The sequence below is a fragment of the Gymnoscopelus microlampas genome (assembly GCF_963454915.1).
Source record: "Gymnoscopelus microlampas genome assembly, chromosome: 13".
Classification (NCBI taxonomy): domain Eukaryota; kingdom Metazoa; phylum Chordata; class Actinopteri; order Myctophiformes; family Myctophidae; genus Gymnoscopelus; species Gymnoscopelus microlampas.
Window position 1 is genome coordinate 30,142,748 of NC_139950.1, and position 26,586 is coordinate 30,169,333.

Below are 26,586 nucleotides of genomic sequence, written 5' to 3' on the forward strand. Positions count from 1 at the left end.
CACGCCAGTGAAATGACCAGTGCTGTGGTTTGTTGAAGCAGCCTGTCACTGTTTGACCAATGGATTGTGATATACTTTCTTTATTGGACTTTCTTTTATTGGACTTTCTTTTGTGTGTGTGTGTGTGTGTGTGTGTGTGTGTGTGTGTGTGTGTGTGTGTGTGTGTGTGTGTGTGTGTGTGTGTGTGTGTGCGTGTGCGTGCGCGCGTGATGGTAGTTCCCTGCATGGTGTGGTCCAAAGTTCAAGTGAGGCTAGATGCACAGGATGACTGAGCTCAGTTAACCCCTTAAACCCCATATGGTTGAGCGCACCGCGTCTCGTTGTGAGCTTGTCGATCGGCAATTTTCAGCGAAAGCTTTCCCCACAATACGGATGCTGGGGTTTAAGTGGTTAAGAGTCCACGTTGACCTGGGTGCACAGCAAAATCCTCAATGTTAATTTCACTCAGAGTTAACACAGTTTTGAGGTTTGGTTTGGTTCAGTTATTGAAAATAATCAGTTTTTTGAATCAATTATTTTACTCTGCCTGTGAATTCTGAAGAAAAAGAATGTTATTACCCTCAGGTAATAATGTTGAAGTTCAACCTTTAATGTAAGCTGGGTATAACCTTTACAGCAGTGGTGGAAGAAGTACTGTATTTCACTTTAGTAAGAGTGCAAAATTAAGTAATGGCCTTAAAGTAAAGGTACTCATTATACAGAACAACAGAATAGTATTTCTCTGGTTTTTTCAAAGGTTTCCAAAATCCAGAATCATTCAAAATAATTTACAGATCTGCAAGCTCACAACGGGTCCCAATGCAAAGCGTTTTTTAATAGACAAACTAGGTAGTAATTGGTGTGTTTTGTAATAATAATAATCCAAAACTAGTTTTCAAATAATTGTTGTGGAGTAAAACGTAAAAGATTTGCCTCTGAGATGTAGGGTAGAAGTCTAAAGCATTGACAAATGTACATACTTGAGTAAAGCAAAAGTACCTCAAACTTGTGCTTAAATAAAGTTCTTGAGAAAATGTACTTACTTACTTTCTACCACTGCTGTGTAGTATAGAAGATCAGACAACAGAGAAACTTCTCTCCCCACACAGCTTGAACGTTTGATCTTCTGTTGGGCAACGTGACTGTTTAAAAGGAGACCAAATGTCTCTTTCCATCGCATGCTTTCATGTGCTCGCCATTCGCATATGTGTGTTCTCACTTTTCCTTACAGAACTTCAGTAGCTTGAGGCAGCTTGTTTATATTTATCTCCTACTTGCATGCGAGCACACACACACACACACACACACACACACACACACACACACACACACACACACACACACACACACACACACACACACACACACACACACACACACACACACACACACACACACACACACCACATCCCTGTTCTTGTTAATTAATGACAGTGGTGTTAATTAGGCAGCATACAGCTCCCATACCCTCTGACTCCCTCTCATCCATTTGCTCATATTTTGCAAACCACCACTACAAATCTCCTCCTACAGAAGCAGTACACAATTCACAGGTTATTTTGGTGAAGGGGTTATTGTTGTCCCTAACAAAAGAAAACGCACATGCTTTGAAATAGTGGTTTCAGTTCTTAGACCAAGTTTAAATTACATACATACACATACATACATACATACCGTTACATACCATACTTTGCCATGGCAAGAGACCATTGTGAGAAGAGATCTACTATGAAAATACTGTGTATTTATTTTTTTATATAATTTTCATTGGCATATTTTTCACAATAACCATTTCACATAAATGTGTTGAGTGGACATTTCTCTTAATATTATTTTCATTCACAAGTGTCTGCTCCTACCAGAGCGATGGAAAGATAGACAACTCACTTTTTTTTGCAGCAATGGAGGGTCAATGGTTCCTAGAAGTGTCACCCACTTAGTAGAGCAAACACTCTACTAGCAGCGCAGTGTTTTTGCAGTGGAACAGACTGTTTGTGATACACTGGTTAGAAGTTAGAAGAGGATAGAAGTTTAAAGAATCAGATTTAATCAGATATTATCATCACATCTGATTCAATTTAACATGTAACTGAAGTCTCTGTTAATCACATTACCATCAAGCATCACTTGCCCCCTACATTACCGTCAGATATTGAAATTTAGTGCTTGCACAGGGAATTACACATGTGCACACAGGAAATAAGGAATATCAAATACAGAAAACAGCCGGTGGCTAACAGCTACTGTAGGCTTTGAATTTTACCCAAACTCTTTGTTATGTCATTTCTTTGTATTTCTATGCATTCCGGTTATTTCTTGAAGACCTCAGATGTATTCTTTCAGAAAAGCTTCAAAAAGGTTTTTTTTCAGGTTTTTATTCTGTTCTGCTTTTTTACCATTTAACACACCTGCCAACGAACCTCCCTTCAAGTTCAAGTCCTTTATTGTCATGTAATAACACAGCACGTAGTGACACTTCACTAAACCTCACAAAGAAAGCGTCTATTTTTCTTTTCGTAGGGCAGTCAGTGTACTTGCCCACACATAAAGTATGCACTGTCACAAAATCTGGGAGGCAAGTGTGGACATGAACTGGTGACAAATTTTAAATCATGCGGACCGCAGAAGCAGAATGTAATTTGGCCTTTAGAATGCACATACAGTATGCTACAGGAAGGGGGGGGGGTCTGTGTGTGCATGTACAGTACATGTGTGTATGTGTCCTCTGCATGAATGTGCTGTGTGTCTGTGTTCTTGTACAACTGTGTGCCTCCTCGAATTGACGTTTCGGCCCTTAGGCCTTCTTCAGAATCAACAAATAACAACAAACAAACATTTGTTGATTCTGAAGAATGCCTAAGGGCCGAAATGTCAATAAAAACACTGCATATGGAGCTGGAGTGTGCACCTGTTGATGCGTCTTTCAGAGCACAGTTCTATTTTTGAGGCATCGACATGAGGCACAGACCAATAAAATGCAATTCATGTATAAACAGTATGGTATTATTTTAGCACCCATTATAATAGAACTTGGAGACTATGACTTCCGTACTATGACGACGTCATATTAATGACATCTGTGATCTCCATGTACTGTATGGGCATAAAAGGGACGCATGACAGACAGATAAACAGACAGAAAGATACACAGAGATTTGTGGATTTATAGATATTTTAGATAAGGAGAACCGCTGATTCGACAATTTGCCCCTGGGCTTTGCTTTCCCCTGGGTTCTCAGCAATACACATGGCAAGCTTGAAGTTGATCTGTTGAATGGTTCTCACTCACACGCTCACCCACTCGCTCACTCACTCACTCACTCACTCACAGAGATTTCATGCATTTATAGATAGACTGTGGTGCAATTATGGTGAACAACTGGCCTCAGATAACGCAGATTTTAAGGTCCCTTCTTTCATTTTGAACACCCCCCCTCCACACACTCCTCCCTAAAGGCTCTGACGTACAGCCATGCACTGTCACCATCTTACGACTCATTATTTTGATAATCTTCTTCACCTGCACTCGGTGCAACAAGTCTGATTCATCCCATTCAAGACACAGTGTGTCTGGGCGAGCTGCAAATGGACTCTGTTTAAAATGACCTGTTAACATACTGCACCACACTGTGGCCGATGAGAGGTTGCAGATTAAGGAGGAATTTCCTTTTTTTAATAGTTTTTTTTTCTCCCTCTGCTTTATTTTCATTGGAGACTGATATTAAAAAGAGGAAGTATTATGCATAAGCAAATGGTCCCTCTCTAGAATACACTACTGCTGATTCATCCCTGCATGCTGTATAACAATGGTTCTCAAACATTTGAATGTCAAGGACACCCAAATTGATACTAATAGGCCACAGACACCCATTTGAAAGGATTTTGTGCCAGGACTCCCATAAGAAGATTTTTCTACATTTTTGAATGGCCGAAATATGAAATAAGTGTTTAAACGGTTCCTTATATATATATAATATAAATATTGCTGGGGATCCCCTGGAACCCACAAGTACCTCCGGATGTAAGACCCCACTTTGAGAACGAATGCTGCTTGATTAGCAGCAGCTGTCTTACTAAAAAGCTTTATTACCCCAATCTCATGTTCTATTATTCAGAATCCAATTTGTTATCCCTACCCTACACATACATAGACTAACATCATACATTATCCAAAATACAAGTCAACACCACTGTGACCATTCAGAAGCCTGAGGAACACTATGGCTAAATATTGCTATTTTTTTAGACTCACATACGGGTATTTTGGGGCATGGCCGAGTTGGCCATTGGTGCAAACAACACAGTGGTGACTAATACACGTATCACTGTATACGAATGAGTGATATTTCTATCCTAGTGCAATGCTTAAGTATCATAGTGCAGGGGTTTTCAACAACCACCATCCTATGAAAAATTGGGACATCCAGAAATGTGTTTTTAAAGCTCACAAGTCACGAAAATGAGCCAAATCCATGCAAGAAGCACCTTTGTTTTCACCTCCAACACACTCACTTGACGTTGATTCCCTTCCCCTTTTCGCACATACTTGGGTGACATCACTGTAGCCAAAGGAATACTGTTTGTGAACCAATTTGATGGGCTCTTTATCCTGAATTTAGTTATCTACCAACTGTGCTAGCTTTGGCACCACTGATTGTGTAGTGTGTCGTTTCATACGATTATGTTCTGGTTATAAGTATGTGCTTGTCAGTTGAAAACAGTGGATCAGTGAATTAGAAAAAGCAGCAGTGTGTCAGGCTTATATGTCTTTATCTGTATTTCTCTACAGAAAATAATATATTGCCCAAGGTCTTGACAAGCCACGAAAAGCATTTTAACATCCTGACAAGTTTCTTTGGAAGGTGCAGACATGCATGCTGATGAGAGAGAGGGAGAGAGAATTATGAAGAGAAGCATTCATCATTGCCAAAGTTTATCCTTAAGAGGGCCTGTGTATATCAGCCCTCACAGTCTGTGTGAACTGTCGAATGTTGATGTTTTCCACTCTGTGTTTCGGTTCCCTGAGCCGGGATACACTCCAGCCGAGAATTCTACCATCTGCAGAAACTTGGCGATGGAGTTTTGTCCATGTTTGACATATAGTCAGTTCAGCAGCAAGGTCACTTGCGGTGACAGTTCAGCGTGCGGTGACAATTTAGCTTGCACTGATTGGTCAGATGCTCTGTTATCAGCCCCTTCAGCCCTCACCCAGAGCAAGTAAAGCTGGTTTATGTGATATTGTGTGTGTGTGTGTGTGTGTGTGTGTGTGTGTGTGTGTGTGTGTGTGTGTGTGTGTGTGTGTGTGTGTGTGTGTGTGTGTGTGTGTGTGTGTGTGTGTGTGTGTGTGTGTGTGTGTGTGTGTGTGTGTGTGTGTGTGTGTGTACATACACATATTACTGTATGTTTGGTGCTCTCTGAGAAGCAACATAGCTATAGACAATTACCATAGCTCATGTAAGGCTTCTGTTGATTTTCGCATAATGACTCCCACTGTCTGTCTCTACCCCTTGTTCCTTCCCAAGAGTGAGCTGTTTTTATTTTAGTTTTCACAGCATACCATTGTTCCATTCAACATCTGACTCATTTAATTATTGAAAATGAAAACAGACTGTTTTGAAATGACCCATGCATTGTCCTTCTGCACAGCACCAAATCTTCCATGCTGTTATGTAAGCCTCTAAACATGGCTCCTGCACTTTGGCAGCCCTGAATGCTGTGTGTGTGTGTGTGTGTGTGTGTGTGTGTGTGTGTGTGTGTGTGTGTGTGTGTGTGTGTGTGTGTGTGTGTGTGTGTGTGTGTGTGTGTGTGTGTGTGTGTGTGTGTGTGTGTGTGTGTGTGTGTGTGTGTGTGTGTGTGTGTGTGTGTGTGTGCGCGCACGCGCGCGCGGTATGTCAATTTTTAGAGAGGCAGAGGAAGTAAGACTGGGTGAATCCAAGAAGAAGAAGAGACAAAAGAGAGAGATGTAGGTTTTTACAGAGTAAAGTTGTTGAACTTTGGTAGAATATTGAATATATTGTCAAACATCTCCAGCTGTTGTGTCTCTTTGGTTGAGAAACCAGAAGTAATAATTCCATTCACTCTTATTATAGACTAGCCCCATTTAGAACCTCTCCCTCCGCTATGTAGCTCCGAGATGAGGTCCTATATTTGGTGCCGTTTGAGCAGGATATTGTCGCACATTTTCCACTTTACATGTTTCTTACCCCTTTCTGCACATCGTATCCAAAAAGGAAAGGTTTTCTGAAATGCTCACAGATGTTTTAAGTTCTAGCTGGCAATAAAATCTATCCAACGAGTTGAAAAAAGTATTTAATTTGCCTCTGTCCTCAGCCGGTTCCATAATATTTTGCATTAGAAGATGCAATTCAACATTTGACCAGTAGGGGAATCAGTAATGTTATCTCTACGGGCGCAACTCTTGCGCAATGTCTTAAAAACATGTAACCGGCTGAGGACAGGAGCGAGTTAAATACTTTTTTCAACTCGTTGGATAGATTTTATTGCCAGCTAGAACTTAAAACATCTGTGAGCGTTTCAGAAAACCTTTACTTTTTGGATACGATGTGCAGAAAGGGGTAAGAAACATGTAAAGTGGATAATGTGCGACAATGTCCTGCTCAAACGGCACCGGGAAACGAGGAACCTCATCTCGGAGCTATACAGCGGAGGGAGAGGTTCCGTCGGAGCTAATTATAGACCTGTATTCTATTTTGTAGCACATAAACAAACACAAACAATGCAGATTCCACTATCATAAAAAATACTTAAATAGCAAATATAGAAACACAGTTCCTTGTGCATATAGTCTAGATATCAAACAGGTCGTGCTGCGGGAGTATGCGGGGATGGGCGTTGATGCAGCCATATATAAAAGTAGTGTTATCTAATCCTGGTGAGTTGCCATGGCATTGCAACGGCTTAAAATACTTTTTGCAGTTTTTCTGCAAGAAGGTCCTCTGCATGCCACGAGGTTGAACGGCTGTTTTTTACCGCATTGACACAGCCCTGTCAAACAAACAGAGCGAGAGAGGGCGAGTTAAATAATATAGATTTATGGAGGTAACAGGGCAGGAAATGGGGACTAGTTCAACATTTTACTGACATCAATGGGAAAACAAATCGGACCAAATGAGCCCATTAAAGCTTGCCAACTTTCTGTCCGTGTTACTTGATGGGCCATTTGATTTGAATGAGCTCGCCCAATATGAACTGCCTGCACATCGCTGGCTGGTAGATAATGGAGAAGCTTAGGCTATGTTGCTGTGTTAAGTTTGCTGGGAAAGCGGAATGAGGAAATGGGATAGCAGCACGTCACTGTGTGGGAATGATTGTGAGGAGTCAGTCAGTCAGTCAGTCAGTCAGTCAGACAGACTGTCAGTTAACCATATTCACTATTATAGGCTGCCCCTCCCCAAAGGTTGAAGAGCAAATGGATCGTTAAAAAGGAAGGAGGAAAAGTCAAAGTGCGCCAGTGCGGCATAGCAGAAAGAGTGGGAACAAATAAGATTAGGGAGCAGCTACTTGTACTGGAGATGTTGTTAACCTCTACTGTCTATGCAACCTACATTTTCCCAAAGAGGGACAGAGGGATACACTGAGCAGTAAGGTGAAGTAGAAAAGGGTCAGAGGCTAGAGACCTCCGAACTGTTGGAGGCATTATAATAAATCCTCTAGGTTGGATAACCCTCACGGTCTCAGTGCTCCGATAAACTGCTGTTTAGCTCCTTTAGAGGTTATAACTTCCAATAATAACCAATAATATTTGTGGTCACACTGGTACCAAATCTTCTCTGCAATAATATTGTGCTGCCTTGTTTCTGAGAATGACCTGTTTGTGAATGTACAGTAATAATCCTTAAAACATGTGACAGGATTCCGGGTCATTGATTCACTTGTAGATAACTTGCCAACAAATGCTGACCCGAACAGTAAGGAGTAAGGCTTGCCTCTTAACTCTATAATACAGTTTAATACTGTATCTCATTTACTGTAACATTGTCAGGGCAAGTACATACCCAACTAAAGACATTTGCAATACTAGCCACCTCATCTAACCACTTGACTCCAGCTGCTCCTCTGTTTCAAAACTCAGCTTACTGTCTAAGACAGTCTATCAGTATCAATATACAGTAGTCCAATCCTCCATCTACAAATGCACCTGCAGTACCTTTTGAATTCACAAACCGTTCAGATAAGACAAGACCTTTATTGATCCCGCAGGGGAAATTCAGTCGCCAGAGGCAGCACAGCCGTTATGATACAGTTACAGGGTAAAAGAAGTACTGTAGATACAGCAGGGTGAAAACATCCCACAAAAAGAAACACCATCAATAATGAACAATAGTATACAGAGCCATTATACACACTCTACAAAGCCGGCACTATGCAGGACAAAATTAAATAATAAGAATACACACAGTTACCATGTCAGACAGTGTCTTTACACTCATATACAGTACTTTATACTAATCTGAGCTAATTAGTCTATTGACCAAGCAGAGCAACTGTCGTTTGCCTCATTGTAAATATTCATGGGTACCGGCACAAAAGACAGACTAAGTCTATTGTAATTCCTCTTGGTGTACTGTAGATTAATCTATCATTTCCCCTCCTGCTCAATTGCCCTATAATCTCCATGTGGAGGGGGTGTGAGTGGTTGGCCATGATAGCGTCCAGCTTCCTTGCTGTATGCACCTTCGCCACCTCCACCACCCTGTCCAGGGTAGCCCCAACAACGGAGCCAGCCATCCTGACCAGCCTTTTCAGGTTGCTTGTGTCCCCGGCAATAATGTAACCCCTGCAGCAGGCAATCGCAAATAAGAGGACACTAGCCATTACAGACTGATAGAACATCTGCAGCATCTTGTTACACACCCCTAGGACCTGAGCCTCCTCAGAAAGAACAGTCTACTCTGACCCGTTCAACACATACTTTGAGACTACCGGTAGCTCCCAAATCCACATACTTCATGCCAAACAAGGGAATACTCTTCATCCCCCCTCAGCTGCAACACTACACTCAGTTCTCCGTTAAACACAGTTTCCTTACTCTGGAATATGCACATACATACATACAGTATATTGGCATATATTGGCAACATCTTTTCTTCCAAACAAACTAGGGGGGGCTAGACACCACCTTAATGTTGCCCTACTCCTGTATACTCACTCACTCAGTCACTCACGCACGCACTCAAGCGCACACACACAATCTAATTGTTAGTCTTAATTGTGTTGTCTTTGATATAGCAATATTATGTTTACTTATTTTTATAATGTTTATAGGTGATTATTTTGTATAGGCTAAACCTTACAGGGTTAATAAATAAACAAAACCGCAAAAGCATATAGTACGCATTTGCAGAGCAACATATTTGTTGTTAATGGTCTCACACTGTCAATGTGAAAAGATACAATATCTGTGAGGTCAAATTGCAGTCATTTGAAGGTGTTCAGAGCCACACATTTTTCTCACGTTGTCAGGAATTATTAATGTTGAATGAAGCTATGACCCCTAAACATCACAGGCATACAGTATCAGGTTGTCTTTACATCATTATTCCATGTCTCTAAATCTCTGTGAGCATTTACAAAATGTTCTCAGTGTTCATTTATTGACTTGTAACTCAAGAGAGTGTACAAACGGAAGCACATGAAGCCACTCTCAGAGTGAAATTAACATTGAGGATTTTACTGTGTACTTTACGACTTGCATTTGATGTAGGCCTGGAGTTTCTTTTTTTCTTTTTTCTTTTTTTTATCCCATGATTTTGTAACCCTTTTTCTTTTAATCAAAATTTTTATCCCGCGATTTTGTAACCCTTATTTTTTACCCGGTGCCAATTTTCTAAGTGATCCTGGGTGCTACACTCCCCTCACCAGCCTAGGGAGGCCAGGGCCGAGCTCATGCTCATGAGAGCCAACTGACCTTCTTGTCACCTGACGGGGGAGTTTCCCTGGTTGGACGTAGCGCGTGGAAGGAACACGTTATTCCAACCAGTTCCCTTCTCCTCCATCAGGCGCCCCGGCTGTCATGGGGGAGGCGGTATAGCGACCAGGATTACTACATGTTTTTGTGAGGGTATTAACTACCCTAGTAGACACGGGGAGAACATGCAAACTCCACACAGAGTAGGCCCTTTCGCCAACCCCAACTAGGGTATGGGTGCTGAAGACGCGGAGGAGAAGACACGCCCCCAGCGCCCACAGCGTCCCCAGTGGGAATCAAACCCAGGACCCTTCTAGCTGTGAGGCGACATCGCTACCAACTGCGCCACTGTGCCCCTGGCCTGGAGTTTCTTGACCAATTCAAGTGTACCCATGGGTGTGTCCTAATACTACTCTCTCTCTCTCTCTCTCTCTCTCTCCACTAGGTGTCGAGAAGGCTATCAGGGAATCCGCTGTGATCAGTTCCTACCCAAGACGGACTCCATCCTGTCTGATCCGAGTAAGAGTCCTGCTCATCTCTTTACATTGCTGCTCATAATGGCAGATATGAACACTATCATCACAGTAGAGTTAACTCATTGAGACCTGAGGCCGATTCTATAGATGCCTTCTAAATGAGTTCTCAAACTTTTTTCGTGCCAATTGATATGTATTTGGCCCCCATCTGAAAATGTTTTGTGCCAGGGACCCCCAGAAGAGAATATTTGAGTTCAAAAATCAAAAAACACATTCAAGATGTATTTATTTATTTCAAAAATAGCAGATGTACAAGCTCACAGTGTGGCACTAAGTGACGCGCTGTGAGCTTGTATATCTTCTCATTTTGAGAAACACTGTTCTAAATCTGAAGAGTTTTCAGAAAAAAGTATTTTGCTATATATATAACTAAAATCTAAAATGACATGCTTTCCTGGTTTTAATGGGTTAAACGTGTTTGACATGCAAACACGTCAATGGAATGGAAATTCATTTGTTTTCCTTGAATCATCCTAAGAGTAAAGTAGGCAGTACAGTAGAATAGAAAAGTCTGTTCTTAACACAAAGCAAGTATGAAGTGATGACAACCAATTGAACATCCTGTTGTGTTTTTAATCATCTGACCCCTATTTTTCTTGCTGTTTCCATCATTTTGATTGTTTATGACAGTTTCACAATCTCATCTACAATTGCAATTACAATTTAGTCACAGAAGTAGAGTGAAGAGAGAACAATGTAGTGCCTCAAAGAAACTAGGATACCAGGTTAACAATGGTCATGGCAACTTATTTTTATTAGTCTTAATGCCAGGTTAAACTGACCCTTACGGGTCCATTTGGTTCCCTTTCTACACAAGTTACTTTAACAAGACTATGATGAGGATTTTATTGTTTGTAAAAGATTGTATTATTTTCAGAGTTTGGAGAGAGAGGGTGAGAGAGAGAGAGCGAGAGAGAGACACGCATGAATGCAATTTGATTGATTGATTGATTGATTGAATACTTTATTAACAGTTTGCAAATAGTACACTGGTACGATTATACAATGATGCTAAAAGGATAACACAAAAATCCCTGAGGGCTTGTTTCCATTGTGGTCCTGTGTATTCAATTAATCACGACATTTAAAGACATACAATAACATCCAAGAGACACTAGTAACAATAAATAAATAAAAGTATATGTACAGAAAATATTTCTGGTGTCAAGCTTAGAAGACAGGTGCAAATTGTAGACAGGTGCTCTTTTATGGCGGTTTTGAAGGAGGATAAGGAGTCTTTGGTTGTTTGATGGTTCTTGGTAGGGCATTCCACATTTTGGTGGCATAACAGTAGAACCCATTTAACCCCATGTCGAATCTGATCAGTGGAGCTCCCTCTGGTGTTGTGCCTGTGTGTCTGTCTCTCTCACGTTATTGAAGTAGTTTGACAGGTACATGGGCACTGATCCCTTGAGTATCATGTCGACCAGGCCCATTGCAAGTTGCTGTACTCTGTCCTCTACCCTGAGCCATCCCAGTGATCCCACCCTAGCATAATGAGCAGGGGTTAGGTGAGTCCTAGGTGTGAGGTTCAGTAGTAACCTGATCAGTTTGTTTTGAGAGGTCTGAAGTTTTGCTTTTAAAGGGACTACACAATGAATTTAAAAAATAATAATAATATTTAATATCATATTGTTTATGTCCCTCAAACGTTTTTCAAAAGGTTTGAGACTAAATCAAGCCTCAGAAATACTCATTCCAACTAACTTCTCTCAGGCTTATAAAGCACTTTCACCTGCAATACCACATTGTCCTGTTTGGCACGGGGCGCTATTGAGCCAGTTTGTATGCATGTTATCTCCTGGTTCTGTGTTGAAAAAGTAAAAAAAAATAAGAAATAAGAAAAATTAAATTTACAATATATATATATATATATATATATATATATATATATATATATATATATATATTTGGTTGGAACTGAAAAACGGGAGGAATTGCTCTCTGACGTGACGTAGGCAGGGGGACCAAATCAGTTTGGCCTGTTTTTAGAACAATTTACAGAAAACCCCAGATTTGCTGTGAAAGCCTGAGTGTTCAAACTGGGGTATTTTTGAGGATAGAAGAGAGGTAGGGGAGACCAAAAACACACAAAAAAGAAGACAAAGTTAAAATTCATGGTGTAGTCCCTTTAATGCAAAAGATACTTGATGGTAACATCGCTATTTTATGAATCAGCTTTTCCTTAGTGAAACTCTTTTATTGATCAAGTAGTGCAGCAGCGTCCACACAAGCTTCATCTTTCCAAGGATTTCTGACGCTTTGTGCTGCTGAGCCAGAATAAAACTTTCAAAGTGCATTTCTAGTGAAGATACCATCACCCTCAATATCTGGAGTGTGCAATTACTCTAGCACCTTTATCATAAAATGTGCGTCCCTTTTCACCATGAACGATGATAGCTGATAGCTGTACCCCAGCTGGGTGGTGTAGAAACACAAGATACTGTAGATGCTGATAAGAGTAGGATATTTAAAGAGTACATATTGATATTACTGTAACATGAACTCTGAGCTTATGAGTTGTCTTTGACATTGGAAACTACCCTGTGATATGACACATCTTGAAAAAAACGTTCCCAATTTAATAACTGATATAGGGTGTAATTAGTTTCCTCCCCTATGTGAAATGGTGCAGTAGAGTCCGCCTGTTGCAACAAATGGTTGAATTACATATCTGTTGAATCATAGGTATGTGTTCAAAATTACATGTTACATGTCCCGACTTCTCCCTAAACATTCTCATCACGTGCCACAGACAGACAGAAAGGCCACTGAAACGTATCCAGCTTTCAATACATTGATCTGATGTGACAGGGCTCCAGCCTTTGTTCTCAGCTCAACTCTGAGAGACACAGTATTGAAACACAATATTATGTTTCAACTGCATCAGATTCGATTTTTCGTTTGGTAAAACATTGTCATTTATGCACTCCCGTCACGACTGAATTCATTGTCTTAGTTGCCAGTCACTACACCTTTTTTGATCATTACATACAGTAAGGCTTTAATGTTTAAATGAGATTTTCCTGATATAAAGGAAACACAGCATCATTATGACATGCTAACAACATGATAGGTAATGTGAACCTTAACATATAAAGTCTATGCATACAAAATATATAATAATAATAATAATAATATATTTCCAGAGGCCATTACCATTCAACAGCCGAGTGGTAGTGAATGAATGCAATAAATAAATATATTTAGTGATATTGTACAGTATTAGGCTATATACTATTATTCCTCAAATACAAACCCCTCAGGTACCGGGTGGCTTGCTCTGCGTTGGCCTGGTTGGTCATCATCATTGGGTTTTGACTATGCTGGTGGGTTATAATATGGTATAATGTTCATTTGGGTAAATGCCTATGTGCCCCTAGGTAAATGCCTATGTCACCCGGAAGTCCAACCACAACGCGACTGCATATATAGATGGGAAATAATAATATAATATACCCGGTGGTTCCCGGCTGGCAGTTTAACCCCAAATTACCTAAATATGAATAAAGGAATAATCTAGTGTATCAACAATGAAAATATAAATTAATATAAGCCAGTCTCCCAAAAGTTATTTATCTAGCATCTGTCAAGGTTCTGTAGCCGAGTCAAAGCCGGTGTTAGTAATCCAAAAGAACAGACAGTGCCAGAGTCAAGCTGGAGTCAGTAATCCCAAAAGAACAGAACAGACAGTGTAGGTCTTAAGTTCTCATGTGGGGTCAAGCTTTGGGGGTCTCATCCTTTTTCACGCTCTGTTGCACACACTGGCTAGGAATGGTGCTGAGCAGTGGTGACATTGTGTTGCGTGGAGCTCCCCTGGGTTGTGTTCTGTCGCCTCTCCTGCATTCATTGTATACTAACAAGTGTATCTCACATTCTGCCTGTTAAGATCTTTTGTGGATGACACCAAATTTGCGGTCTGATCTCCTGTAATGATGAGACAGCTTACAGAGCAGAAGTCTCCTCACTAGTTGAGTGGTGTTTTCATAACAACTTAACCCAAAACATCTCCAAAACCAGAGATTGTTGTGAACTTACACAGAAACAAAGATGATTTTCAACCCTTAATTATTAATGATTAAGCTGCAGAGAAAGTAGAACGCTTCCTGGGGACCACCATTTATCCCTCTCTTAAATGGAACATCAGTGTAAGCCATATTGTGCAGAAATTACACCAACAATTTGTTCTTTCTGAAATTGTTCTTTCTACATTGCACTGATCAGAGCAATGGTCACCGAGTTATGGCCATTTTAAATGTTAGACACTGCTTTAACACTGCTGTAATGTCACATATGTGTGCAATTTCGTTTTTTGTGGAGTGACAATTGTCATGGCTGACCCCTGAACAGCATTTGTGTCAAGTTTAGTGAGGATTGGAGCAATGGTGTGCCTGAGACCGCCAGGGGACCCTGACGTGGCCCCTGGTGTGACTATTGTCGTGGCTGACCACTGAACAGTGTTTGTGGTAGTTTGGTGCAGACTGGAGCAACACTGTGCCTGTGGCCCCCGGGGTCATAACGTGGCCACTGGGGGCCCTATAGCGTGGCCGCTGTTGTGACTATTGTCATGGCAGACTCCTGAACAGTGTTTGGGCCAAGTTTGGTGCGGATTGGAGCAACCAATAGTCACCTGTGGCACCCAGGTGACTATTCTGGTGGCTGACCGCTGACCAGTGTTTGTGCCAAGTTTGGTGCGGATTGGAGCAACGGTGTGCTTTGCAAGTCCACATGTTATGTTTGTGACGTCCACCGCCACCGCTGACGAACCCTCTAGGTGCGTCGATGTTACAAAGTATTAAGAGAAGAACTACTCGCTTCCGTAACTGCACATATCCTGTGGCAGTGATTTAACTCCTATATAATATAACTTATCTGTATCCCTTTTTTTTAATGCACCAGACACTTTTGTTTTATTTACTTTATTATAGGATTTGTATATATGTTTATGATGATGTGCATTTGTATTTTGTTGTTTTGTCTACCACAAGCACACACCAAGACAAATTCCAATCAATGTTTCATTGAGAGGGTAATAAATTATTGAATCTTAAATCTTGAATATTTCATCTTGTGGAGCCTAGCTACTGGCATAAAGGACCGTCCAATTCACTATGTGGTGTGCACGGGAGGGAGAGTGCTGAGAGTCTGTGACTGAATCTGCTCACTGCTCCTCATCCCCGCTAGCTCATCATAGAGGTCATGGGAGGGCTTCTCCAGGATAGCATCCAGCTTCCTCTTCATCCTCCCCTCCGCAACCACCTCCACATTGTCCAGTTCAATTCCAAATACGGCGCTAGCCTTCCTTACCAATGTTAAGTTTATTTATTTGCATCCCTTCTGTTGATATTGCCAATGCAAAGAAGAGGACAGTACAGAATGGTAGAACATCTGCAGCACATTGAACAGCTTGCTCTGTGTCTTCCTCTAGAGGGCCTTAGTGTGGCCTTAGTCTTCCTAGTCCAGTTTATTGTTCATGTGTACTCCCAGGAACTTAACGTATTGTACAGCAGATGTACAGTCCACCACCTATACCCAGAAGGTGATTGGAGTTGGGGGCTTCATCTTCATCCACCGGTAGTCCACCACCAGCTCCTTGGTCTTTCCTAGGTTGAGCTGGAGGTGATTGTCGTAACGCCACAGTTTTCTCCACCAGGGCTCTCTCTCTCTCGTGAACTTCTGCAGGTGGCACGTACGCGAGCTGAAGTGGGAGTCAGGGGTGTAGAGGGTGATCAGGAAAAGTGAACAGCACATTTTCTTGGGGAGCATAGACAGGCTGTCCTGCAGTCTGACGTGCTGTTGACTACAGGTGAGGTAGTGATGTAGTCCATAATCCAGGCCATGGTCCACCAGCATCACTGAGTAATTCTCAGCTAGCCTGCGTGGTTGGATGGTGTTGAAGGCATTGGAGAAGTTGAAGGCCATGCCTATATCCACCAAAAAGTACATGAAGCCATCTTGAGCATCTCTCCGAATGGCTTCCAGTTCTTGTTCATGAATAATTCAGTGACTGCTTGTACATGTAGCCTAAATTAAAGTAACGTTTGAGCATAGCCCAAGTGAAAATTGGGCTATTGGACCAACGGTTTCCGAGAACTGAAAAACCATGAATGTCTGCATGTGTCTGTCCGTGAGTCTGTGGATGACACACTCTCTGTGTGTTTGGAGTGTAGACACCAACTTCCCTGATTGGCCAACCAGACCTCTCGGTTTCATGGATTGGCGGAGCTTTGCGTCACGTTTATACCGCTTCACAAGTGGCAGTGTGTACAATAGAACTCCATTTGCGAATGACCATGTACGTCATCAACACAACGTCAGCCGTTTCTGATGACATGAGGGATCCCCGTAACTCAATATTTAGTGGACCAATTATATGTTAGTGGGTACCACACTGGGTACTCTGACAAGTACAAGGTATTGCGTACTGTAGGTACAACAGGATGGGTATTATATAACCGGGTGGGGCATGCATTCCCCGAAGCAGAGGTTTGCGAAGGGAACCAGTCTAGTACTGTATAATGAACATTACATTTACCACTGTGGCATTTGCTGTGCTTATACCCTGTTGGTGAGTTGAACTTAAAGGGGCTACACCATGAATTAAAAAAATATATATTATATATAAATATTGCCCCCTAATACGTTTTAAACAGGTTGTAAGCCTAAAAAACATCCAGATATTTTTTCTCACAATCTGACTGTCTGTCATTCCAAGCTTTTTCAGCTGCAATACCAAAACGTCCTATTGGGCAGGGGGGAGCTACTGAGCAATTCTGTCTGGCCATCTGAAATGGCCTGTTCAGACACGCCCATTCAGGAAATCCATGAAATGAGCATGAATGACTGAATGTTAAAAAAAATATATTTTTTTTGGTACAAGAGACACTGGGGAGCCCAAAAAATACTAAAAACCTAAAAAAAAATGAAATTCAAGGTGTAGCCCCTTTAAATAGTTTTCTAACTGCGACAAAAATGTCTTTCATTAAACGCCCAAAGACTAGGCCTATATCCTAGGGCTTCATCTGTATTGTTTTAATAGACCATTTAAATCTTAAAACAAACTCCAAATTAAATCCATACTTTCGTGGGATTTCCTCAGTCAAAGTGGCCACTGCAAAAGACGAGGAGCCTTGAAAGCACTGGGGGCACTTGCGAACGACCTCATTCATGAAACGTGCATGAAACATATGCTCAGATTTGATTGTAAAAGTGCTTCTGATCTGAATTAGTTTTTTTGGTACTGTATGCACGCACGCACGCACGCACACACACATCTCTCCTGATTCCAAGCTTTCTTTCTCTCTCTTCCCCCTTTCTCTGTTCACAATTGATTCAAGGATTCGATACATAACCCATTATTCTAGCAATATATTTCCTATCTCAGCTACGATCTTCAATAGCTGTCTTTGTTTGTTTTCAGTAATGCTTTTCTTTTTCATTTTCTCCCTGCTTTTCATTTCCATCTGCTACTTCCTGCCTCAAACAGTGGGTAAGTGACGTCGAAAAAAGCAGAGCATCTGAACCTGATGTTCCTCTTTTTTCTACTGTAGCCTATGTATTTGTTGGCCCCATGTGTCTACCCCCTCCCGCTTACCAAACTTACCATTTCAGTTTCCGTAAGAATATTACAGTTAATATTACCTGACCAAAATATGTCAGTCATAGCTTGTATTTGTATAGCTGCTCAAAATAACAGATTAAAGCTAATATTTTCACACAAACACAAACGTGCTATTGTCCAATGGCACGATACAAAGTTGGCTAGCAAAGTTGAGAACAGATACATTCAATTTATCTGGATGGAAGTAGCCTATTCCCTACTATATTGCAAAATACAATGGAACAAAATCAGTTTTAGCATCGATACTCAGTATTAATGCTATTTACCCTGTTGTTATTACCCTGTTGTTAGTAACACATTGCTAGCAATGCTTAGCTACCAACTAGCGTGACTTACGGCTGTGCTAAAACCCCCTCAATATTATGGTCAGTTATTTCACCTCTGAACTGCTTCGGCTGAATATTAAAATTAAGTTCACATGACCATGACCTCGCACAGTACATATGGAAACCCTGGTTTCTAGGGTTAGATCTGTGCTCAGATCCGGTCTAAAGCCCACCTACTGTATCCGGTAACTTGCAAACACACATATACACGCATTCCATGTGCAGACCGTTTCTATAGCCTCTCTAAACCGGATCACGAGCAGAGTGGAGAGTGAGTTGCCTCACAAGCCAGAAAAAAAATGATTAAATAAATAACAGAACGTCCTAACTTTGACATTGAGATCTGAATGCCAATTTAATGAACAACATTCAAACCTTTGGGGGCCAGCCCTAGTTGAAAGTGGTTAATTATTGATCTATTGCGTTTGGGAGTAACAAACCCAGCATTGATTTGGTCGCAACTCTGTGTACCCGAGGTTGCTTGTATGGAGCATGACCCGTTTTTTTTTTTTTAACACTCCTGCTCCCCGTCCCTATAATCTCTGGCTCCTATACCCTTCTATCTGTGTCCGCCTTGTCCTTAATAGAGCCCCCACACTCCGCACCCCCTCCTCCATGGCCGCACTGTTCTGTGGGGGTCTCAGGTGGGCGTATAGTTCGGTAGTGCCAACTGAAGGGTTCACTGGCAGGGCAGACAGATTCTGCCAGGCACCTCTGGAATGCAACAGGGACTGTGAGTGTGTGTGTGTGTGTGTGTGTGTGTGTGTGTGTGTGTGTGTGTGTGTGTGTGTGTGTGTGCGTGTGCGTGTGTGTGTGTGTGTGGAAGTGGATACATCATCTGAGGTGGGGCTGTCACCCTGCTTCTCAGAGGATGAGAATGGACTTGTTTACCCAAGCAGAAAGTCAGGGAGAGTAAGCAGTGGGAGAGAGAGAATGACAGATAGGGTGAATTAGAGCGAGAGAAAGGGAGCGAGGTCTTTTAAGGGAAACTAATATTAAACTTTATTATAATAACTTGAAATGTACAGCACTTGAAGCACTGGTATAAAGGACTTTACAGACAATAAAAACGCTATTAAATAAAATAAGTAAGCCAGTAAATAAAGCAATAAACATGCCAGCCTTGACTCCAAAACAGTATTACATGAGGGAAAAAACAAAACAAATGGAACAAAGAACAAGCACATATTCTGTACAGGCCTAAAGTGTGTGTGTTAATGGACGTGAATTACATTGTGTATGGATGGATGCATAGCTCTACTACTGGTTAGATAGCCATGATATTTGCAGTGTACCTTCATGCTCCCCAGAGGATGGTCCCTACTCATTTTGTGGCCCAATGGCCTTTCCAACATTAGGCCAAAATGTCCACGTACACACATTGCGCGCTCTCTGTTTTAGATAAATACAGTATAAATACAGCTGTCTAGGTAACTGCACCGGCAGAAAAGTCAAGCAGTCGAGCAGGACAGTCCTTTGTTAGTTCATATTTGACAATAGCAAGACACTTTCCAATTGAAACACAATAGTTGATTCATTTTTAAATGAATAACTCAACTTCCAGTTTACCAGTCCTGCCATCAGAACAGAACAAAAAATGTAAAACTAGAAAAGTGTGCTTGTCTGAGCACAGGTCTCCCTCCACCAGGCTGGTGTTTGCCTACCCAGGGCCCGCAAAGTTTGGAAGGCAGTCATTGCCAATTGGATTGGAATCTGAAACATTTGGCTGATACAACTTGATCACGTGACCCCAGAGATAATGTGAAGATTCAGATTTGTCACATCACTAGTTTACAGGTGTAAAGCAGTGGGTGAAATTATTTTTTGTGCACGCTCAAAAAGGTTTGTAGGACCGCAGAAGATTTGGGCTACCAGTTTATTACTGTATAGTTTAAGCTACCTGCAGATACATCCAAAGAAGCCTTATAGAGGTGATTCTAAGTGCTGAATTAATGAATTTATTTAGTTGAAAGTATTCCAAAGGGCTCAATACTAGGCCCTCTCGCCCCTCCTGTCTTCCCTTCTAAAATCGCAGATCTAAATAAAGCTCACAACACGTTGCAACGCATGACACGTTGTAGGAATGTTAGTCCCAGAATAGGGATGCCAGTGTTCCAGTGGTTATAATAATTAAAAACAACACAAACAACACTGTTACACTACTGCACTATTACATAAATAAATAAAAAATACTGAAAATTAAAACACAATAAAGCCCAAGGGCTTTCCATTGCGCTTCTCTGATACAATATAACACCACAAGATAAACACAAAACAAGAGAAGACAATACATGCAACATATAATACATTTTAATTGTACGTTGCTACTTTGTAACCATTTTACATTTATTCAGTGAAACACTCAATTCCAGATTTTTGCAGATTCCACTCCATTACAGAGTTATGAAGTCTCCAGTTACCTCTCATAGTAATGACTTTTTTTTTTTCTCGTACAATCTACTTACATTTTGAAGTTCCGCACTGAGAGTGTTCTCAACCACAGTTTTCTTTGTGTGCTGCCAACGAAACAGAATCGCATAGCATTTAAAAAGATTGCATAAGGAGGCTGCTTTTAAGTCATTATAGATAAATAATAGAGGACCAAGATACTGCCACTGTCCCATTAATGTCAACCAATTGAGATAGTTGAGATGACTTGACTGACTGACTGACTGACTGACTGTGTGATCTACCGCTTGATGCCTCTAGCTGCACTTTGGTCAAAAAGAAAATTGGATCCCTTGCCGAGCCTTAATACTAATCAGTAAAATCAGCTCTATAACAAAAAGGAATGTGTGACATACAGTATGGGCATGTGTGTTAGTCTTTGAGCATAGCTGCCTTTGGGAAAGACAAGAAAAGTCCACCCTTAGCCCCGGATCTGACAGGAGTTTGTTTTTACGCGCAGTCTGTGAGATGGACAGGGAAGAGTTGTTGCCAGCCATGTTGACTGCTTATGGGCGAGATGTGGAGGAAACAGAGTTCAAGCCGCTTTTGCTGTCATGACCTCTTTTGTTGTTGAAAACTGCAAGGTTTGCTGATTGGCACTTCCCATTCCCAGGAACTTTCACAGGGTAATGCACTATTCAGGAGTCAAAGCAGAGCACACTCTAAATGTATTCCGTTTGAATAGCGCTCCCTGCCTCTCTCTCTCACCTCCCCTCACTCTTTTTCCCTCTTTATAACCTTTCATCCACATGGCTCCTCTTCTATTATTGTCTCAGGCGCCTTGAATAACATATTCAGCCCTTGCCTGTGCGTTTGGCAAATTGACGGTCTAGCAATTGAAATACTGTGGTTTGATGGTGCTGCAAGCTGCAAGGCACAATCACGTTCTGCACAGCTCTCATCAATAGTATATCGTTCCTGTCGGACAGAAAACTTGTATGTCCAAAATGGAAAAAGGAACCTATGTTATCATAGGCAAAAAGTTTAAATCTTTTTAAAACAAAAATATCTACAAGCTTACAATGCATCGCGTTGCATCATCATTTATGAAAAAACATAAAGAAGATGATATGGAGATACAAGGTTTCTGCCCGACAGTGATGATATGCATCACATTGCACCCCAACACAGAGAAAGAGATTTATGGATTTAAATCTGACGACACATTTTATACACATGTAATACATCTTTTTGTGATCTGATCATGCTTGGCCAGATTGTGCGCACAGCCAATGATAACATTGTAGCAACCAAGTACAATTTCCAGAGAACAAAACCTTGCATTTCATGTTGTGTTGCATTGTGAGAGACTTTGAAAAGTGTGAGGGCTGGATGTATTCATGGTTTTATTGTACATATGGGGCAGGGTTAATGGGAGTCACCGTGGCTAGCTCCACTGGTACTATGCTGAATAATATTATCCATTATACTGTATGGTTTTGGCAAGGGTTTCAAATGCTTGTTTCAGTCAGCATTGATATACAACTATGTGGTTATCATTTGTGGAGAATCATCATGTATGTTCAGGGATGTGAAAACCTGTTCATGCGGTTATGCTATTTGTTATTATAATTTTGTAGAAAAACATTAGCAAAATGCGAACATATTGTTACAAATGACTGATCAGTTTTCAACAAATGTATCTGAAAAACTATCATTTTCAAATATGATTCAAAGACATGTTGGGCTTAAGCTTGGAGAAGTTAATCGCACATAAGAGTACAGCCTGGAAGACAACTGACCTCTTGGGGCATGCACCCTGTGCCGTACAGCATGACGTTAGAGCAAAATGGCCACCATGTGAATATGGTCAATTGTGGTTCCATTGCAAAAAGGTGTCATAGGTGTAGCCTGAAGGTTTGAGAATGAGGCTTTTGAGTGGATGTTCCCTAGTTCATACTCTGTGTGTGTAGCCTACTGTATGTGTACTATATGTGTTTAGTCTTAGCTTTTTATTAGTGTTTTCTTCCTAATAAAATAGTTTTTCTTTTGTTGTTTTCTCCTCCCCCCCATGTAAAGCATATTTGGGTACTTCGAAAAGCGCAAGATATTATCATCATTATTATTATTTACATGTGTGTGCTCTTTAATGTGTGCATGTAAGCATTTTCCACATACGGTAAATATATGGAACATGCAGTACTGTACTATACTGTGCAGTCTGCCTTTCCAAAACATCACAGAGAAGTGAAAACGAGTGTCAAGTGTGTATGCCTGATTGACATGCACTGCTGATACGAAAGTTGGAGGGGCTGTGCTATGTGAATTCCGTCATATTCATCAGGATGGAGTACAGACAAGCATGCTTTTCCAATATACAGTACAGTGGATATCAAAATTCATGGCACCTTTGGAAATATTGTAGTTTGTATCGCTTTGAGATCTCAACTGAAAACGTCTTAAATCAGACTTTTTCCCACCTACATTTGAATCCAGCAACCAGGATGTCAAGGTAAAACGCTAAAACTCAAATGCAGTAGGTTGGCTCAATCAGCTGTAGCACTAGAAAAGTCAGTCTTAGGTTTTTTCTGTTTACTGGAGAGATATATTTTTAAACTAGAAAAAATGCTCCTCGGAGCACAGGTCTCCGCCAGGCGAGGTGGTAAAACTGTTCCTGATTAATTCTGTCTTACCTATTTATATTACATATTGTGATGTCACGTGAAGCTTGACCAATGTTAGGTGTTCACAGGACGGACACACACACGGACGGACAAAGTGAAAACATACTCTCCACCATGCCTTCGGCCTGGCGGAGACTTCGGCCTTCGGTCCACTTTCTGACATCTTCTTTAAGAATGTGGCACCAGCTTCATCAACTTGAGCGTTTTCTAGTTCTTTAAGTGATCTGTAGCGTCTCCTCTTACTGGTGTAATGTGCTCGCTGATGTTGTCTTTCATCTATTGAATACTGTGACCAGTGCCTTCTTTTCATTTCGATGTTCTTTACAGACTCTTGTACTTTTTCTTCCAGAGAATGTAGCAATCTTTGCTGTGTCATGTTGTCAGCATTTGTGGCTCGTCTTCGCTTTTTGTCATTTAGGGATTCAAGTGCTCTTTGTCTCTGTTTCTTAGCTTAGGCCTTCTGCTGTCGGCGTTGCGCCTTTGCTTCTTCATGAGGTTTCAGACGATGATTTCCTGCTTCTTCAGTTTGCGTAATGAGAGTTAGTTGCATTGTGTGATCTCAGCTGTGATCTCTGTTTGTACTGGAAAGTACTGTTCCTGATTAATCCTGTCTTACCTATTTATATTACATATTGTCACGTGTCACTTGACCAATGTTAGCTTGATCCCGTTAGCTTGACCAATGTTACCTCACTTCCAAAAACATAAATGTTTTTTGGAAGTGACACACCTATTTATAGGATTTTATTTCGTCATGCGTCTCGCTAGCCAATCAAAAGCATTGGTGACAACATATTGTCACGTGAAGCTTGACCAATGTTAGCTTGGCTAGGGGGGGGACACACCTTCGGCCTGGCGGAGACAATTATCTTTACAACATGAAATGCCGCAGAACAATGAATTAAGAGTATTAAGTTGTTCACTGTTACATTTTTTCATGTTCATTCTTGCAAAAGGCCATTGTTTACGCATTGTACGGTAATTCACTACATACATTTTCAATAATTGGACAAGGTGACAAGGGACAAGTTGAACAACAGTTTGTCTCTGCCAGTTCTAGCCTTCAATGTCACCTTAGGGCCCCCGGAGTTATGATCCCTAAAGTTGTGATGCCCTTACTTCTCTCAGAGTTGGACTTAGCTGCGTAAGGCCAATGTTAGAATGCTGTCACACTAGAAGCTATGGTATCCTCAGGGGATTCATATTAATAGCTAGGTTCTGCCTGGGGAATGGGGATCCTGCAGTGTCTGATGCCACAGGCCCCTGTTACTTTGAGGGCCTATAGGTTATTATTTCTTTCTTTCTTTGTCCTGCCCACATGCATTCATGGCAGGATATTGTAATCATTCCTGTCTGTGTTTGTGTGTACAACATAACTTGAGAAAGAATCGGTGGATTTTCATGGATTTATCATTAAGCTGCACTGTAGAGATTATTTAAAGAAGTAGTTCACCCAAAATAGGGCTTATTGTCTCCGCCAGGCCGAAGGCATGGCGAGAGAGTATGTTTTACCCTCCGTCCGTCCGTCCGTCCGTCCGTCTGTCCGTCTGTCTGTCTGTCCGTCCGTCTGTGGACAGCTAATCTCTGCCACCGTTGGCTTGATCGCAGCCAAACTGTGCACACACACTCCCTGGATGCCAATTCAGACCCTCTGCCCCAAAATGTTCACATGGGCTTGTTATAGCGCCACCAGGAGGCCGCTTTTGCTAAAACACATTTTATGACAGTACTCCTACAAAATGTGTCCAAACGTCACACAAATCGGTACACAGTATCTCTATAGTCATTAAACCAAACAACTTTTTCAGATTTCTCATATTCCATCTGGATTGGCTAAAAATGGCTTCCAAAGTTTGCAGGACTGCTCCGTTTTGAACAAAATGCCTCAAATCATGAACACAGCATGCAATTTCCGTGAAATTTTGCACGCACATTCTCACTAGGCCGAGGAAGAACTGCCACTTGAGCATTTTGAAATCAGCCTCATGGTGGCGCTACAACAGGCTGCTTCGTGTTTTCACCTTTAACTGCACCGATCTGTGTAAAACTTTGTATGTGCACTCCCTAGAGGTCAAGGAAAAATCTTTGACCTGCATTTTTCACATCTGCCTTTTATAGCGCCACCAGGAGGCAGACTTATGTAAAACATATTTCTTTACATTACTTCTTCCGATTTTATCCAAATTTCACGCAAATCAGTACACATGATCTCTATAGTCATGTGATCAAGGCGGATCTGTTTAATTTTTCATATTCCATCCCGATTGGCTAAAATTCACATCTTAAGTTTGCAGGTGTGGCCCGTTTTCAACAAAATGCCGCAAATCATGAACGCAGCGTCCGATTGTGGTCAGACTTTGCACGCACATTCACACTATGTTGAGGAACAAATACTACCCTTTTAATATTTGCCTGTTATAGCGCCACCAGCAGGTCTAATTTAGCAAAACACATTTTTTGAACAAAATGCCTCAAATCATGAATGCAGTGTCCGATTGCCGTGCAAGGCCTAAGAAGAAATGGCACCCTTTTCACATTGGCATATTATAGCGCCACCAGGAGGCCACAATAACCTACCTGACCTGGCGGAGACCTGTGCTCCGAGGAGCACTTTTTCTAGTTTTCTATCAATTACACACCCCACAAAGCCATAAATTCATGGTTGTGGTTGCCGTTGTGCCATCATCAGGACTATTAGGGCCACAAGTTGTATTTATTTTCATGTATGGGAAGAAAGATTTCCTGATTGGAAGATAGAAGAAGAAAGGCAAATACAAGAGGGAACGCCAGCATAGCTGCCCGGCTCCTAATTAGTGACATAATATACTTATTTGCACACAAACCTGGGGCTTTCATTAACCCTGCAGATATATGTGCCTTCTCCTTTTGATTATTTAAGTAAAGTCTGTCCCAAATTACATATTGACTAAAATCACATGGTGGCCATTTTGCGCTTACTTTGTACTATGAAGAGCTAAATGGATGCCTTGTGAACATGTTCAATTGCTCCCTGATTTTCTTTAGGTCCTGTCATGGATGTTTTTCCTAAATGTTCAGAATTTTATTTTATTAACCCCATAAACGGACATTTACTAGGAACTTGACTAGATATTGTTGTTGAGTT

At 41.3% G+C, this 26,586-nt stretch overlaps 2 protein-coding genes across 2 annotated transcripts in view; both read left to right on the forward strand.

Annotated features, from left to right (window-relative positions):
* Window positions 1-26,586, forward strand: part of nrg3a (neuregulin 3a) — a 484,032-nt gene that overhangs the window by 399,922 nt on the left and 57,524 nt on the right. The window contains exon 4 of the mRNA XM_084076078.1: window positions 10,353-10,426. Coding sequence (XP_083932204.1) covers window positions 10,353-10,426 — 74 coding nt within the window. The remainder of the gene's footprint in view (window positions 1-10,352; window positions 10,427-26,586) is intronic.
* Window positions 1-26,586, forward strand: part of adss2 (adenylosuccinate synthase 2) — a 463,865-nt gene that overhangs the window by 177,328 nt on the left and 259,951 nt on the right. The gene's annotated exons all lie outside the window — the stretch shown is intronic.